The sequence below is a fragment of the Protomyctophum parallelum genome (genome assembly GCF_964188405.1).
Source record: "Protomyctophum parallelum genome assembly, chromosome: 16".
NCBI classification, from domain to species: domain Eukaryota; kingdom Metazoa; phylum Chordata; class Actinopteri; order Myctophiformes; family Myctophidae; genus Protomyctophum; species Protomyctophum parallelum.
Window position 1 is genome coordinate 37,002,137 of NC_139711.1, and position 18,496 is coordinate 37,020,632.

Below are 18,496 nucleotides of genomic sequence, written 5' to 3' on the forward strand. Positions count from 1 at the left end.
ATGCCATGTTTACATAACAGAAGGTCCTTTACAGTGTGTGGTGACCTCCACTGACCCGGCTGGCACACTCCCTCTGACCCCCCCCTTACGTTTAAACCTTCATGTATCATGTTAGAGGCTCAGTAGGAAGCAAACGTTCGCATGCACAGGTCAAAGTGGCAGATGAATTCCAAAACGTGCCAGCCATTGTCACCATAGAGTCCTGTTATGGATTGGATCAGATCTGCCACATAAGGTGTCAACAAAAGAACAATATTCATGTTAGTATTTCTTGATGCATGATATTTGTCCGCCAGTTATATATTGTAGTATAACTCATGCCTCAAATAAATCAGGCATTTTCTTTTGATTCTTTGGATTACCATGGAAGAAGTGATCGTAACAGAACAGCAGTTTTCCCTTTCAGTTAGGAGGGGACTTCATCCAACATGTAGCTCATTAACTTTCTAAACCTTCATCATAAAATTTGAAATGGACTTGAAATAAATAAAACTAATTTACGTCAAGGTACAATTGGACAAACTGCTGCATATGGCTACTTCAAAAACTGGTGGGAGCGAGAAAACAATTTTGTCTCACCTGAGACTGTTCAATCTCTGCTTTGTTGAGCTTCACGCCCAAAATCTCAGCAGCCAATCGCTGGAAACAAAGAAACACCTGAGGCAAAAAAGAAGCAGAGTGGATTAATTGAATGTGGATGATCCCGAGTTACAGGATCATATTTCTATCATGGGCATTCTGCATGAAAACTACACTGTATCATTACACTTATCAATAATCAAACAATTCTACATTTTGTGTCACTGTGGGGACTTGGAAGGACAGAAACAGAACCTGAGCTGCGCTTATGCTGCACAAAAATAGATAACAAAATGAACCACACAATTACCGACCAAATGCAAATCAACTCAAGAGAATGCAAAATGATAATGGGGAACATGTTTTGTTCTCTTTTTGCTGAAACACTTCAGCCAATACTCACCGAATCCCCAGTCTTTGCGGAGACAAACTGACTGATGAGGCCATTCTCTTGACAGAAGCGCTGGTGTTTGTCAGACTTCACCGTTCTCATATGTTCCAGGTCGACTGTGGATAAAACACAGCACGTCAGGGAACGACACACAGGATTCATTTCTGTTTAAAGAGCATTATAGACGGAGCCTACTGCCACCTATGGAGGTCGAAAACACAAAAGATAACAGATGATGTCCCCCTCCGGGGGATTGAAGAGATGATCAATTCATTGCCTCCATTCCCACCTCTACGGCAGTGTTAAAGCTTAATGTGACACATTCCACAGCGTAAGCCTCAGACTCGTACAGTTCTACCCCGGAGCCATTTAGCCCTTACCTCTACCTGACCTGAAACAAACAAACCGCCCAGCTGCGGAGAGGTAGTTAAAACACAATGCATAGATGACCAAAGACTTCAGGCCAACCTCAAGTGTCACAGTGCTAGGTGGAGAAAAGCAACCTGACTATTAGTGTCATATTGGCATATTGGAGCAGGCCTGCGAGGGGAACACATGGGCCAAATGAACCGGGTCTGTCACGGCGGCTGTGATTTACTGCCGCACGCCACAATGACTGCCTTCCTTTCTAGCCATTGTGGACAACGTCGCGTTCGATGATACCAGGGCGCTTTGCGTCTCTCCTGCCTTCGAAACAGGGTCATGCAGGGGTCGCTGGGGAAGGTCACCTGGGGGTCTTGCCGCTGAAAGCAATAGCCTCACTCTTTATTTTCGGGCTTTGTGCAACACAGCGGCCACGCCCGGTATCTGGTGCATACCGGCGTCTATGGGAGGAGGTGGTTGCTACTGTATGGTGTTGCCTTTCTCTCACTCCCCCCCCCCAGTTTTACTCTTTGTGTGAGGTTTCATTCAAGCTGTCAGTGTTTTACCCCGTTCTCATGCCCCTCGGTGTGTGTGCCTGTGTGTTTATGTGTCTATGACTACGTGTACGTTTGAGTAAAGGAGAGAGAGGAATAGAGAGAAGCACAGAGAAAGATACAGCACTAGGGAAAAATGTAAACAGTGCACAGCTCTGGTATTATTAATAACTCTATAAGTCATATGACCCAGAAATGTGAAAGGCTAATCCGCTGAGAGCAGGGGGGGGAAAAAGAAAAAAATATGTTTGGAAAGACTCATTTTTAGCCTAAAAAGAATATTACCGTCATCGTAAGTGACTTATAAACACAAACCTTTCTGGTCAAGGGCAGACACTTTTACATGTACTCAATGTCCACAGCAGACTGTCACGTCTCTGGCCGTACATAAACATGGCTGTCTAGGAGGCGTCAGCAGGTTATTAATTCCAGTCATTAAGAGCGGAGGTACCCAGCATGCTACTAGAAGTAAACAGTGCTAATCCTTTGGATCCTGCACACTTGGGAGGGGCTATCAATCATATGTCACAGTCAGATTAGCCAACATTAACACGCAGGTCCGGGAGCAGACGAAGAATGGTGGGTTTACCATCAAGGCTGGGTAGTAACCAAATACATGAACTTGGATTACAGCGACTATGAACTGGCATCGCCATCTATAAGAAATATTTTATAATTTAATCTTTAATTAACCGGGCAAGACAAAAATAAGAACAGATTCTTATTTACAATTGTGCCCCAGCAAAAGGTAAGACCTGAAGAGGGTGAGGGGGGGATGGGCTAAAAGAGATTGATTGACAGACAGACAGAAACTGTATTTGATAATTGTTTTATGCTGCTGAAATTGAATAATCTAATGGTTTGATTTACAACTATGTAGGTAAGAAATAAACTGTAACAGATTATATTTGATAACAAATATTATGACTTAATTACTGAAGCACAAATCTAAGTTGCATTAGGACTTTGGAGCATTCAAACTACAAGAGGTTGCAATGTGGAAAACCACTAAATGCATAAAATGTCATTTTAATATTCAAAATAAATTGCAAATTCGTATCATACATGAGAAGGAGAAATGGCACTTTCCAAGTTTTAATGCCTATACTGTAGGAAACAGAGAAACATACCCCAGGAGTTACTTGAAATAATGAACAGTTACAGCATGTACCAAAAAACGGTACATTTCTTGTGACAATTCTAGTGTTTCCTACAGGCATTAAAACATGAGCATATATTATCCCTCATAATAGCGTTGAGCAACATGTGGCATCTGTCTGGGTAAACCCAATATAAGGCCTAATCCCACAGTTTTAGAGGTTTGCTCCATTTCTCTCCCTAATGTACCCATTTTTACTTATCAGCTCCAAACCATCTTCGTCCAGCGATCTGGTTTCCCTCCATTTCTGTCAAAACTGTACATCAGCTTAACTACCCCTAGGAAGTAACTGCAAACACAAAATAAACTGTTTGGGCCTCTGAGCACATAGAGATAGCGGAAAGGATCATCACTCGTCAAGAACGATAGCCCTCCCTCTCCGGTCACCGCGGGTGTTTATTTAAAAGGTCTGCCTGTCACTGTGGTGGATTTCAAGAAAACAGTCAAGAGATTAATATCTGTGGGATACATCAGAGTTTCACTGTAAATAGTTGGTACATTTTGCTATAGCCTTGGCCTTTTAGATAATTGACAACAGACCAAAACAGGGAGAAAACGGATGCATATGAATTATAGTTGGTCTTCTTCGCAACTTAAGTGTCTGTGGGGATGTCAACTTAGCACTTCAGTGGACAGAAACCTCTCAGTGGTACATGTAGATCTGATTACTTTGGCCCCTGCCAGGCACTTTCCTGAAAAAAAGAGGAAAGACTGTGGGAGGCTATTTTGATGTAACGGACAAGTTTAGAGTCAGCAGTAAGTAGTAAGGTAGACTTGGGCAAAGTATCAATAATATATCAATATTGTGATATGAGACACAGGTCTCAGGTGTGGCCTTTTCCTGGTTTAATCACATAAGCCCTTTTAATAGCAAACATAGACTATTTCTTTATGTTTGAAAATGTTATATTATTGCCACAATATGATATTATCGTCACAATATTGTACCCATTTTATCCAAGATTTTGTCAATATTGCACAGCCCTAAGGTTATCTGGTGATCTTCATATATACTTCATGTCTGATGTGCACCTTGGATACTTATTTATGAAGTATAAAAGCTTTGAGCATGATAAATCTCTGGCTCGACAAGTGATCCAACTAATCTCAAGTGCCCCAGGAGGAGACGTGATGGCTCTGGAAACGACAGGCTAGATTCTTGACTGCCGCTAAGCAGGGACAGTGATCCTCAATACTATGGCTTTATAACAACACACTGTGATAACATAGGCACCTAGTTACTGTTCCACGGGGTCCAGTCCACAGCCTGGGACCAGTGGAGCACTTTATCGAGCTTGACGTAGCACAGCTAATTGCCGCCAGCCTCATTTAAACTAAACAGCAGTTGGTACATTGGGGATCATGTGCGATGAGGGTGGAATGTCTGGTCTGTGTGTGTGTGTGTGTGTGCATGTGGGTGGTGTTGGTGTTAGTGGGGCGGGGTCTGAGGGGTCATACCCCACTAAAGTTACAGAGTTTAGCCTAATCAAGCCCAGGGGAGCACCTATCACTTCCAACATGACCTCATGTCTTCCAGACCCTAGAAGTGAGGCTCCCTCCCTTTCACCTCCGTGTCAACCAAACGCCAATTCCAGCCCCAAGAACAATTTCACTGCGGTAGAGAATTATCATCCCACTATTTCCCATGATCATAGGAAATTGGCATGTCAGCAATGTGGAAACTTTTCATTGCATTTAAAATGCCCGCTGTGACTGAAAATGACCAACCTATTGATATAACATGCAAAAAGTGGAAGCCGAAAGTAATTCCAGATTTGCCCTTCTCAGACATGCTGGTATAAGCAGTGAGCACCACCCTGTTTACACACACAATGCATTTCCTACCAAAGAAGCATCGCATCAGATCACCAACAGATAGTATATTTTGACAGAAAAAAGATTCCCACAAAGCAGGGGCATTTCAGTTAGTTAATTAAACATCTGGGCATGTTGAACTTAGCAGAAATCAGGTGCACACACACACACACACACACACACACACACACACACACACACACACACACACAGTGATGTTTAAATAATTTAGACATTGACTGCAGTTTTTAAAACATAAAGTGGCCAGTAAAAAGGTAACAACTTTTTTTTATATGAATAATGTGACACATTTAAACTATTAGGCTCCAACTGGTTTACTTGACATGGAAAGGGCTCATAAAAAGTTGAGGGTTATGAAATAAGAAGCATTTGCTGCCTTTGGCCTTGCGTTAAATGAATCATATAGCTCTCTGTACAAATCTTACAAAGGACAGTAACACTTCATAAAACCTAAACTATTGTAGTAGAGTAGACAATATGCAACAAAACTAAAATAGCAGAAAATAGCAGATCTATTTCTACGGAAATAGCAGATCTACAAGCTCACAACGCTTTCCAAAAGATCTACTATTTTTGGCAAAGAGATATTGTGTAGAGGGGAAAAAAGAGCAGACCAAAGTACAGAGCAGACCCGCATAGTCAACTAAGAATTATTTTTTTAAGTATAAAGGATTTAGTTACTCACATATATGATCGTATAATGTAGTTGCATGGTGCAGTAGTCGCATTGCATTTAAAAATATCTGTACCATTTCCAAAAATGTTAACAATGCAATTTTCCATTGGTATAATGCACAGGTTACTGAGGAGTATAGCATGTGCAAAATAGAGTCAATGTAATTTCATCTTTGGTCTAGAATTAAGTAAAATATGAAAGAATAAGCCATCTGTGCTGGACTCATAAGACACTGTGTAGTCATTCAGCAGTCATGAAGTGGCCAGGGAATGGAAACGTTACTCCAGTACATTTTTATTAGACCTTAACAGTGTAGCTATTATTGACAGTGAGCTATGTTTATTTTCTTAGAACCGGAACATCTAAATTTGATGCAATAAAAACTAACCTGACATTGAAAAATATGTCATTATTAGCACTGGCTTCAACAGCAACCATAATAAGGATAAATATGTGGCTAATTAATTTAGTCACATACTACTGAAACAGTCACAAATCCTAAAGGTAATCCTAAAGGTAATCCTAAAAGGTAATTGATTGTGAGCCTATTGGAGTTATCAGAAATGCCAGTGATAGTGGAAGCTGATACTGTGCATCACACACAGCTCAACTGTGAGGAAATACTATACAAATATTGTTTCAAGTATGAAACGAAACAGAGAGTGTGCGTACACAGTAAAACCCTCGGTGTGGTAACACACTTTGGTTACGTGCGTGCACACTGCACACCCTCAAGAGTGTCAAGAGACACTCAGGATTTCACAGTGCAGCGGACCCAGATGAAGCTCTGGTGTTGTCAGGGTGAGTGAGGCCTGTGCAGGCGTCGTCCTCGAGAGGATCCTGACAGAGACAGAGAGCCCTTTGTGCTCCGTCGCCCCTCTGCCCCGGTGGCCTAAAACGGACCGGGACCGTCAGGGGACCAAGCTTTCCACTCGGTCAGAAGTGTTCTGTCGACAGCTCATTGATCATAGCTCATCTTGTCACCTGACCGGTCTTTGCAAAAACACACGTGTAGAGACACACGGATGTGTGTGTGTGTGTGTGTGTGTGTGTGTGTGTGTGTGTGTATATACTGTATGCGCACACACACACCTCACACATGTTCCCAAGCAGACAGACACACACACACACACACACACACACACACACACACACACACACTTTAAAACATAATCAGATACTCTACAGTGGCACGTAAAACAACATTGAGCAGGGTCTTCCTCCCCTGTGAGGGGTTGTAAACCAGAGAAGAGTTCAGCAGTAGCTGTGCCGGTAGGAGGAGATTCGGAGCGGTCCCTGCCCCAGTTAAAACACACGGGGGCCACGGGCTGGGCCTCGCCGGCTGGGTTAACGGGCTCCCAGGGCCCATGAAACTGAACAAAAGACCCAGTTCTGAGCCGACCGCACAAGTCGCTGCCCGGGGGTTTCACAGGCCGTGTCCTCGGAGCTCGCCTGTCGCTGTTAAACTAAGTGGACTTTTATGGGCGAGCAGTAATGTGCGTCGCAACGAGCCAGTAGTGTAACTATGAGGCATAATAATCATAGGCGAGCATTGGGGGAGCCTCGGTAATTATACCCATCGCATCTCCATGAGCCCATTCATAATTACGCCGTCTCCACATGAGAGACAATACACTCGACCGGTTGTAAAGTCATGTCAAAGCCACAGAAGTTTACTGTGCAACATGTCACAGCTTAATTTAATGAATATAATGTAATTTTAACCAATATAGTATGTTAATATAACTAGCACTTCTGCAGTGGTTGGAGCAGAGGCGGTCTCCCTACTCTTCCTCAGAGTAACTGATTGATAAGTAGCACTGCCTGAAGTTGCTCAGGAGTGCAATATCTCCTGAGCAGTAGAAATGTGGTCTCTCGTGCAAGAGGTCCGGGTTAAAAAAAATCCCAGGTATGATGACATAATTTAAGTTACAGATTTCATCTGTTTTCAACATGTTCTGTTGAAATCAACAACATAAAAAGAGTAATGTGATATTTCACATACAAAAAAATAAAGAAAATCGTATCCCCTCCTCAAAAGAAAACTAAATGTAATGTTTCATACGCAATTCCAAAAAGACAAGTGTGGATCATTTATTCAGCAATGTGTGGGTGAATTCCTCCATATCAATGTAGTGTAGAGCAGCGAGGGGGAAGAAAGCAGAGCCCTGAGCATGATGGCGTTCCAGGCTGCAGGCAGGGTCAGGTGGCTCAGCTGTGCTGTGCAGCTCAAATGGCCCGTGACTTACCACACAAGAAGCCATCCCCAAGACTGATCATCTACTGCATGTGCAACAATATTTGCTTTATGGATGGCTAAAATGAATGAGGACTTTCCATGTTTCTGCAGGGCGCGGGAGTCAAGAGAGAGGAGTACGAAAGCGCCAGACCCCGGGGTCAAAATGGTAGTCGCAAATAATTCTTAGAATTTGTTTTAGCCCCCGGAGTACGAGATGGGTGGGGTTTTTATGCAATGAGGATACTTCACATGAGTCACAAAAGTTGCACTAAACAAACTGATATGCTGTGTGTAATGTGTATATAACCATTCATGGTATTGAAACTATTGATTTGTGGCAAATGTATGGCATCAAATAAGCTAAAAACAAACAATTTAGAGCTGAAATCCAAAACTCTCATGCTCTATATACCCAGAAGTCAAACCCTGGCATCAGGCATGATAGAACGCATTTCCACCACTCTGCCAAGAAGGCGTTGCTGCTTGGTCAGGCGAGATATTGCGCTGATCTTCAGGCAGTATGTCGGCAGTTGTCAAACAGTAGGGGCCCTATATTTCAATGAGCAGCTCTAGACCACTGTTTCCCAAACATCTGTGGATCACCGATGCATTGTTATGTGTCCCCTTAGTATTTTGTCCCCATTTGTGTTTTAATTATTATTTCAAAACATTTTCAAAAAACATTACCAAAAAAGGATGAATTAAAAACAAAATCCAAAGATTGTTTCAGTGATGTCTTGAAGAAATGAAAGAAAAATCTAAGAAATTCAATTTATTTTTTGACAAATAGTGAAAATAGCCGTTCTACAAGCTCACGTGGTGCAAAGCTAGTTTGCACCACATTTCTGTTTTGGGTCACAGGCTGAAAGGTTAGGGAACCACTGCTTTAGACCATGCTTTAAAATGCATAGTGCATGATTTAAAATGTAACTGGTGGTATTCTGCGTTCGCTCCTCACACCATTCAGTTTCATTGATACACTTATACTGCAACACTTATACTGCAGCCAATTCTCACCCAATTTCTATAATTCAAAGTTGTTCATACAGTGCATCAATTCATATTTAATTACCACTCAATCAATCATGCTATGGCTATGCTATAGCTGGAATTTCAAGCAATCATTAATCCTGGAAAAAGGTTACAGCTGTTATGTCTGTTAGACGAGCGGTTAGTTGCATGCGCACTGTGCACTGAAAATATATGAGCTCCAAGCTGACAAAGCATTGCAGACTAGTGCGATACGTTAATGTCTCAACTCCCGTTTGGAGAGCTCTGTCGGGCTGTCGATGTGAGGAAAGAGAAGGGGGGAGTTACGCAACACATTGGGATGCTTTACTAATAGCCAACTTTTAGACAAAAATTTGTTGACATGTCAAGATATCACAGATGTCTGTGGGACATGCGACATGATTTAGGCAAAGACAACAGTGATTGACAGCCATGCACTGCGTTTGGACATCTCTCCTTTCAACGTGACGTTTCGGTGAGCAGAGAGCTTTCGTTTCACCCGTGTCTCCTGTCCTGACATCATTATATCACATTATTAATGCTGGCTGGTCCCAGTGCTCCTGCTCTCTGCTTTCACTTCAGACACAACAAGGAAAGCATCCTGTGTTCTTTTGATCTTAAGCGCACGAAAGATAGCACTGCACAGTGCACACCACAACGTTGTTCTTAAAAGGCAATGGCCAAAACCGATTGGTTTGATTACTGTAACGCCCAAACCACACCTCTGAATATCCAGGGCAGTATAGCGGCTAGTTTCGGTGTTGCGCTTGGCCGCAGATAGCAAAATAGCACTGGGTCACACCCCCACGGCCCAAATTAAGACGCGGTAGGCGTTAATGTGACGTTGAAATAGGGCCCTATAGGTACCCTCCTACATAACAGCAGCGTCTACATTTCTCAATTAAAAAGTAGGGAGACCACCTCCAAGTTAACACTGTAGATGAGCTTGTTATATTGTACAGTATACACTACCATACAGAATGACATTCAAATGACAATCACATTTAAGAAGTTATGCTAATAACATATGGCCCATGAGCACGTTTGAGATGGCAGCCATATTGTACTCTTGCTATATCATTTTCTTTAGCTTATCAGCCATAATGTAACACAGTAACACAATTATATATACTTTTGTGTCAATTAAATGCTTGATAAATTAAATATACAAACATAAAAAACGCTCTTCTCAATTATTCGATTAACTGAAAATATAATTGAAAGAATAATCACTAAGAAGATATTCGACAGTTGCAGTCGTGCAGCTGTAGTCATTCCTGTGTGCGCTCAACCCCAATCTCTACTTGGTGTCTCTCCCAGCTCTACAGAAAAGACAGCCCACTTCAGTCAATGCGGTTGCTCGACAAATTTGATACACACGTCCATTCTGCCCCCGACCTCCATCCCCGTTTCCACCCTTAAATAAAATGTGTAAAGAGACAGGAAACACTGGATTCGCTGTATACTGTAAACATTCCATGTCTTTAACCAACCATACACCGTGCCTTACTAGGGTCTATATACTGTATGTATAATGTTTTTACGGTGTCGAACCTGTGGTCGCCTTCCCCACAGTGCAACACAGACACTGCTGACGTGTGCATCCTCTATATCTGGGCGGGATGGGGGGGTACAGGGGTATGAGTACTGGGCTTTTGTCCCACCACATGTCTATTGTGGCTCAACCTTTCCCTCGGGGGCAATTAGGACCTTTTAGTTTGTTGTAAGAGGACCTAAGTACGAGCGGGCTGAGCCAGGAAAAACATTTTTTGAGCTAAACCAAAAACAGAAGCGCATTGAGCTCCTCCGCACTCTCCGGACTTCTGAGCATCTCTCTATTAAGGACTGTGGTGCAGCCCTACACTGAACAGACAGGAACTGTGGCAGCTTTACAGGGGGGGACGTGGGGGGGTTGCAGGGGGAAGGGAGGTGAGGCTCCAACCCCACCCTGGGCCTTGCCAAGAGGGCAAACAACTCAAGATCGACAATGTTGGTGGCAAAAGGGGGCACACTTTGAGAGAAGGGTTTTGGAAAGACAAACTTTTTTTTTCCACTTTCTCACGGCTGGATGGAAGACAGGAGAGAGGGAAGAGGTGTGACGGGGCAACGGTATGCGGCCGGGATCTGCCGTGGCGTGCTGAAGGCAAACACGCACATGTTGTTTGACACAACAGGGACACAGGGCCAATGAAAAGACATTACTGTAGAAGTAAAGGCGGCTACAGCGAAAAGTGTCGGTTCCCCACTTGTGAGAGATAAGCGTATGTGTGTTAGTCAAAGAGAGGGCTGTTTGCACAGGGATGAAATTGAAAGCGTCAGTGTGTAGGAGAGATGAAGCGAGATAGAGACCTACACTGTGTTAATCTAACTATGAGGGTGTACAAATTTAACCAAATGGACCTGTGTAAAAGTCACTTTAATTACATTTGTAGTTGTATACAGTACACTCTCTTGAGTTATAGAACATTTTACCGTGCAGAAGATACAAAAGACAAAATAAGACTGTAGGCATGAAAAGTGAGAGGAAGATTGGACAGAAAGAAAGAAGAGTGCAGGAACTCCTGGTGGATACGGGGGAGTGGGGGGGGGGCGCTTGTCTTGCTGCAGAGAGTGAACGTTTCCCCATAGCGAGCAGGAGCGGATCAGCAGAGGCGAAAAAGCATAGAACCTCGCAGTGCAAAAAATGCCATGAGTGATGAGGAGGGGTTAAGAGAACTGAACCCATTTAAGTCTCCCAAATAAGGGCTGTGGGAGCCCGTGATGGATGCTCCACGGCTCCCAAGAGTAGACGAAGGTAGAGAGAGGGAAGAGGGAGATGGGTGGGGGGGGAGTGACTATGATCCCCCCCCTTTGAATAAAAACAAATCACTTTGATGAACAGCAGAATTAAGAAAGGCTACACAGGTCTGATGTCTACAAAATATATTATTTTCATGTGTACAAAATGTAAAATAACAAATAACAGATGATAATTGGAATAATAAATTGTGCCATGCCATTTTCTTTGCTCCACAATGCAAACACTAATTCCCATTTGGAAGGCATATAGAACAGAACTACTGGCATCAGTGATGTAAGTAGGTTTTCAATGTAATGAGTCCCGGGATGCAGGGATGGTCTTTTAGATGAGTCCCAGGGACATTTTATGAGTCCCACTTCAACGACGTTAGGAGTCATATTTTACAAATTGAAGCATATAACTCCCATTTAATTTTATATGGTTATAATGTGGTTATATGCATGTAGAAAACAGAAGAAGAAATTATTATTATAACTAACAAAATAAACTAGAATAAAAAAAACAGTACAGTAGTACAGTAGTGCATTCCGTGGATGCAGAGGTCGTTGTTTTATTGCGTCTATAAACTGCGTTTTGGGATGCAAAATGCACCCTATTTTAATCTCTGGGCATACAATGGCTGAAAACAAACAAACAAGAAATACAGTCAAAACGATGCCAGAAGCACTTGCTGTTGATAAGTACAAGACAAACAGGATTTACCCTGTAAGGCCTGTTGAAAGCACACAGCACTTGTATGGCCCTACTAAAAAGTGAAAAACTGGAGTGGTGTGCGAGACGGCATGCACATCAACTTAGGGTTTCTCCTGAGAGCATCCTGTGTGCCGTACGGTGTTACCCAGCACTGCGCTGTAATAAACAGTTATAGTATGTTTAGACAGACCAAGAGCTTAGCATTCTTCCATTACCAGCGTGTTCCCAGAAGAACCCACCCTCTGCGAGTGTTTCTCTCTTCCAAAGTGCGTGTGTGCATGTGTGTGCACGCCTGTGAGAATGTTTAAGCATGTGCATGCGTGCATCTGTCCAAACCACGCTTGGATGTGCACACAAGTAATTGTGTACACACATGTGTGCCCGTAATAAAATATTTCATTGGCTTCCTCTCCGAATTGTTACAAGTGGTGCCATTATTTAAGACAGGGCTCGGGGGCAGAGTACGGAGAGCAAGGGTGGTGGTGGTGGGGGGGGTGTTGCAGTGCACCAGTGCTTAACAAGCACACTTAACCCCAGCTGGCCATGCTTGGGTGAAGAAAGGAGAGGTTGTTCCCTACCAGTGACATGGCACAGGAGGGCAGACAGGCCAGGCTAAGGAGAGGACAGGGCAGCATCGTTAATGAAACCGGCTCAATTACACTAAACACCACACAATGAAACCGGAGTGAATGAATTGTTTTACAATTTCACATTTATATCTTGAGAATTTAGCTCTTTAACCACTTAAACCCTATATACTTTGTCGACCAGGGGTACCCCAGGGGGCTATACTTGGTACCCTCCTTTTTTCCCTATACACCAAATCAAATGTCTTTGATAAAGGGATTTTGGCTATGTTTACCAAAGGTTCGCAGTTGAACAGTAACACTGGGTTCTCAAGTGGTTATTTTATACTTTGTAGTACTGTGTGACATGTAAAAAACATAGCATATCTATGAGCTCAGAATAGCGACGCAGTGTGAACTTGTAGAACTGCTATCGTTGTGAAGATTGTCACCTATAATTACATTCCCAAAATAGAGACACTATTGCTATTTTTGAAAAATCGTTAAAATGTGTCGCAAATCATTGAATATATATTTCAGAGCGAACATTTTTAACTAAAATATTTGCTTCTAGGGGGTGGTCCCTGGAACTACATATTTTCAGATGGGGGTCCGTGGCCCAATAGAGATAATTCTGGGGGTCATTGACATGAAAAAGGTTGAGCACCACTGACATAGAAACATAGTTGAAAAAAGGATTTAGAAGCCTTTTTTTATCGACCGCAGTCCAAAATGGGTTAAGAAATGAAATAATAGTTTCTTTCTAAACCAACCTTCGCCAGTATCTGTGGAGAGCACTGCTCTATAACGGTGGTCTAATACAATCAGCATACCCAGATAAGGTGTGTAAACCAAACGACCAGAACTGGAAACACTAAAATTTACGAGTGGTCAAGACCGAGAATCTCCCCAAAGACAAGCCATCACACGGACATAAATCAGCGTGGAGGATATTGTGTTTTTATAAGTTCCTGAGTAATAGCTCTTGTTATATTTGAGGCTGTCACAAACATGGTCAAAAAGCGGTTAAATGAGAAGGCTGCCTCAAGTCGGTCCAACTTCATGGGAACTGTTGAAAAGAAATCTCAACGCTGTCCTCCGCAAATAAAACGTGCATTTGTCATGTTGCCGTCATCGGTGCTTGGTACGAGCACATAAATAATAATAATAAGCTCTGTGGTACATAAAAGTGTTAGAGGCTCCTTGGCAAAAGGTTGACAGAGAAAGCAGAGGAGAGGCTAAGAATGAGAGAACAAAAAACAGAAATGTCTGTGTGGCCAATTCCCACTAGAAAGCTAGACTAACTCTCTCTTCATGCCCACTGGAAAAAAAGGAGTCTGTGAGAGGGTCCGGGGGATCCATAAAGTCTGGCTAGGTAATTGATTGCTCCTGGTAGGGCAATCTGTGTGGGATCCCTGTTTTTCTTTTTTTTTCAGCCTGTAGGAGCAGAGAAAACACTCACACGCGGGTGATTCTCAGCGATAGAGCCATTAGAAGGAGACTGACTGGGCGAGGGGTGGGGGGGGGGGTCCCCCAGCAGCAGGGATGTCTACGCCTGAACCACTTAGATATTACAGTACACACACGCGCAAGTGCGCACGCGCACTCATCCACAGTCCCAAAAAAAACCCTAGCCTAAATACGCCGGCGCCCAGTGTTAAAGCCCTGGGAATTAGGAGATGCGACGGATACAAGTACGAGAGATGGGAATCCGCCCTCCTAGACGAAGGCGAATTAAGCCGTGACCTATGGTCCCCCCGTCGAGTAACATTTAGAGAGAGCTTCCTGTACGCAGGCACCACTCTGCGGGCCGTTCATCACCGACGCGAGGGTGGGCGGTCACCATTCCGCACACACGAGATGGACAGACGCGCGCACACACACACACACACACACACACACACACACTTTACAATAACACGTCAGCAGTCACAACTCCACATCTGTCACTGAGGGACGTGTTTAGAAAAGAGTCATCGTTATTAGTCTTTTATTTGCTGGAGATGGGCGGATGACTGGGTGGGGGTGGTGGGGGGTGGTGGGTTAGAGGAAGCCTGTCTGGTTATCATCCAGTTCTTCTTCTTCTTGTCCTCAGTCGGTGACTCCACGCCGGGGCAAAGGCTCGGACTGACCGGAGGAGGGTTTGGGGGGGCGTGGCGCGACGGGGCTCAAGGAGCACAGATTAGCGGTGCCCAGAGTCAGACGGCCCCCGAGGGGTCTTAAATCACAGTCAGTCACTCCCCCCACTGGGCTTGCAAACATCACCGTTCCCATCGACATCCCCATTACACACGCATACCGTATATACACACACACACACACACACTCCCAGAAATCCCACTGTATGTCTTATCAATTATCTTACCGGTATCTCACTTATCGTATCTCGTATCTCAACACAATCTACATCTTACATAGGGGTATTTGGGCCACGCAAGAAAAAAAGCAAGTAAAAGCAAAATGTCTCAATGTAGATCCTGCTATTTAAGCCCTATTATACTTTATTTTATAACGGTATCACAAGGAAAAAATGGGCAGTCTACCAGTTCACAGAACAATCATACGCATTGTGAACTTGTAGATCTGGTATTTTTCTTCGCTATTTTTGAAAGGGCTTGCCTTTTGAAAAGGTTTGCCTGTAATGACATACGGTAGCCATCTAAATTACGGACGCCTGGCTGTAAGTGGTCCCAAGCTGATACATCACATATATTCACTCAAAACAAAATGACAAAAAACACAAATTAAAACGTGTGTGTGTGTGTGTGTGTGTGTGTGTGTGTGTGTGTGTGTGTGTGTGTGTGTGTGTGTGTGTGTGTGTGTGTGTGCGTGCGTGCGTGTGCGTGCGTGCGTGTCTATTTCTGTTTGTGTGGCTGTGTGCACATTTCTGTATAATTCTTAAAATGTCTAGACATATAGGTTGTAAAGTCACTGCTGTATGAATCAGTGTCCTTGTTTGTTTGTTTGTATGTATGCATGCGTGCGTGAGTGTGCGTGCCTGTGTATGTATACGCATGTCGTGTATTTTTGTTTAATTCTTCAGTTGAAATTCAAACGACAATAGAGACAGACACAAGCACAAGGCAGAGACATTTGGATTTTAAAGCATGAATGACCATTGATAGTGATCAGTAGGAGGAGCAGACATAACGAGACATCTTTCCCTGCCTGGCTCCCAATCTTTCTATCTAGCAGACCTTTTATATTCCTACGTCGAGGCCTTTTCCACAAATACACACGTCGACATGTGACACCTTCAACTGAAAGCTCCCAACAGACCAGACATGTAGGTCTACTTAGTTTCTTTCTACACTGTCTCCCTGGCTAGCAGAATATGTTTTGCTTTGGGTTTTTTGCGTGCTTGCGTCTGAATTCATGCTCACCTTTGTTCCCAACCAGCGCTACGACAGGCTGAATGTCGGACTCCTCGTTGGCTTTCTTAACCATGTTGAACCAGTCCTCCAGATTCTCAAAGCTCTGGTAGTTGGTGATGTCATACACCAGAAGAACACCCTGTGATTTGGGAGAGACACACAGGGACCCCCAGTCAGAGACCCCCACTCACCTGGCTCATATTGATTGATTGAATGCTTTATTAGTCCGAAATGTAAACAGCACGAGCTGCAGTCAAACTTTTGTGCTACTTGTCCCCACTGTGGTACTATGTATTCATTCGATTCATCAACATGGCATAAAGATTACACCAAAATACACATCATCAACAAATATAAAACACTCATGTACAAAGTAGAAAAGGGGTGTCAGCAGTGAATGCCATCTCCTTTCTATGGGCCTGTTTTGAAAGAAGCTAGTGATAAGGCATGGTGTCGGGGCATTCCACATTTTGCTCCTGATGAATGGAGCGTTAGTATGGGAATTGGGATTGAATTGTTCTTTGCAAATGGGACTTCATATTGTGTGTGGGTGAGCTAGCAGCAGGTGGCAGTGCTTCTCTTCTAAGGACAGTCTGATGAGGAGGACACACACATTTGCTCACGTAAAAACACACACACTTGCTATACGACTCTTTTTGTAAATTGACACATGTTCACATGCAAATAGTGGTCAAGTCCAGTCCATATGGAAAAAGTTCCTAGCTGTGTCTTGTGACAAGACAAAGAGGTAACATCTAATAAGAATCCATAAAAGACTGCAAAGATTTCAACCTCTGTACTCGACTACCATTTTATATTCCATGCACTCATACATCTAGGTATGAAAGAGCGGAGATATTATCTGTGCATTGGTTTTTTTTCTTTTTACATTGACAATGTATTCAATGTTTGCGCTTGCTCGGAGTCGTACTGAATAAGCGCAGGAGTTAAACGCTAAATATTTCCAATGTAAATGCTGGACCATCATTCCACTCACAGACGAAGAAGCAAATCAGATACAAACCATTCTGCAGTGTTAAACAACAGAGCCCCCAAAAACGGCATGACAACATGACAATCAGTTAGAATTAGTTCAGGTTTTGTCAGTTCAAAAAGGACTGAATATGAACGTCGTGGGCCAAGTTAAATGTGTCTATTTTGATTGCAGGGTGAAGGGATGGATGTTCTTTTCTGTTCCACGGACACGCAATGTCACAACACGCAGGGTCTGCGACGACAGCTCACACTCTGACAATTGTACGACGCCGCTACGGATGGCTATGATTGATTACAGGCTGCGCTGCCTCCGACAATAGTTGTGAAAGTTTAACAAATCACCATGTGAGAAACTCCCTAAGCAAAGTGTCGTAATGTGGCACTGATGTACGACACCTCACTGTTGTTGTGAGAGAGGCAGGTCCCTCCCTGGAGGACATGCACGTGCGCGCGCACACACACACACACACACACACACACACACACACACACACACACACACACACACACACACACACACACACACACACACACACACACACACACACACACACACACACACACACACACACACACACACACACACACACACACACACACACACACACACACACACACACACACACACACACACACACACACAGTTTTCAAGCAGGTGGTTTTATAGCTTCCTCTTCAAACAAGTACAATTGTAAAAGAGTACAAAGAGTGCGTCTGGAGGTGACAAATAGATGCAGTCTATAGCAACAATGCTACCTGCGGAGGTTGCCTGGCTATTACACAAACAAATACAACTCTGACACGGAAATTGCAGTGTTTGCAAAGGGTTGCTCACCGTTAATGTAATTACATTGATAATTAAACTTTTCCACATATTGAAAAAAACTAATGAGAGCGGAGTTCAAACACATCTCAAAATGAGACCGATAGCCCACATCTACTATTGGTGAATTGGTGAAAAGCAAAAAGGAAGTGATAAAACAAAACAAAAACAATATTATTCATCCATGTTGTGTGTGTGTGGAGTGGACTTGTGATATGCATGCATTGTATGCACTGTACTATATTATATATCAATATCTGTATGCCCAAATGGGTTAATTTTGTATGTGCTTCTCTGTGAACCCAAGTGAGCTATAATTTATTAGAGTTGCTGAGGCATTATAAAGGCAAACATAACCATATACCCTTAGTTACTGGCTTCTATTGGATGTCACATCACATATCCTTGCCGAGGGCATCAACAGATACATGAAGCC

The 18,496-nt window shown here is 43.3% G+C and overlaps 1 protein-coding gene across 2 annotated transcripts in view; it reads right to left on the reverse strand.

Annotated features, from left to right (window-relative positions):
* rab28 (RAB28, member RAS oncogene family) overlaps positions 1-18,496 on the reverse strand; it is a 34,845-nt gene that overhangs the window by 3,116 nt on the left and 13,233 nt on the right. For both annotated transcript variants that reach the window (XM_083786143.1, XM_083786144.1), the window contains 3 exons: positions 16,251-16,380; positions 983-1,086; positions 580-657 (listed from right to left, as the gene is read on the reverse strand). In XM_083786143.1, the coding sequence (XP_083642269.1) occupies positions 580-657; positions 983-1,086; positions 16,251-16,380 (312 nt within the window). The remainder of the gene's footprint in view (positions 1-579; positions 658-982; positions 1,087-16,250; positions 16,381-18,496) is intronic.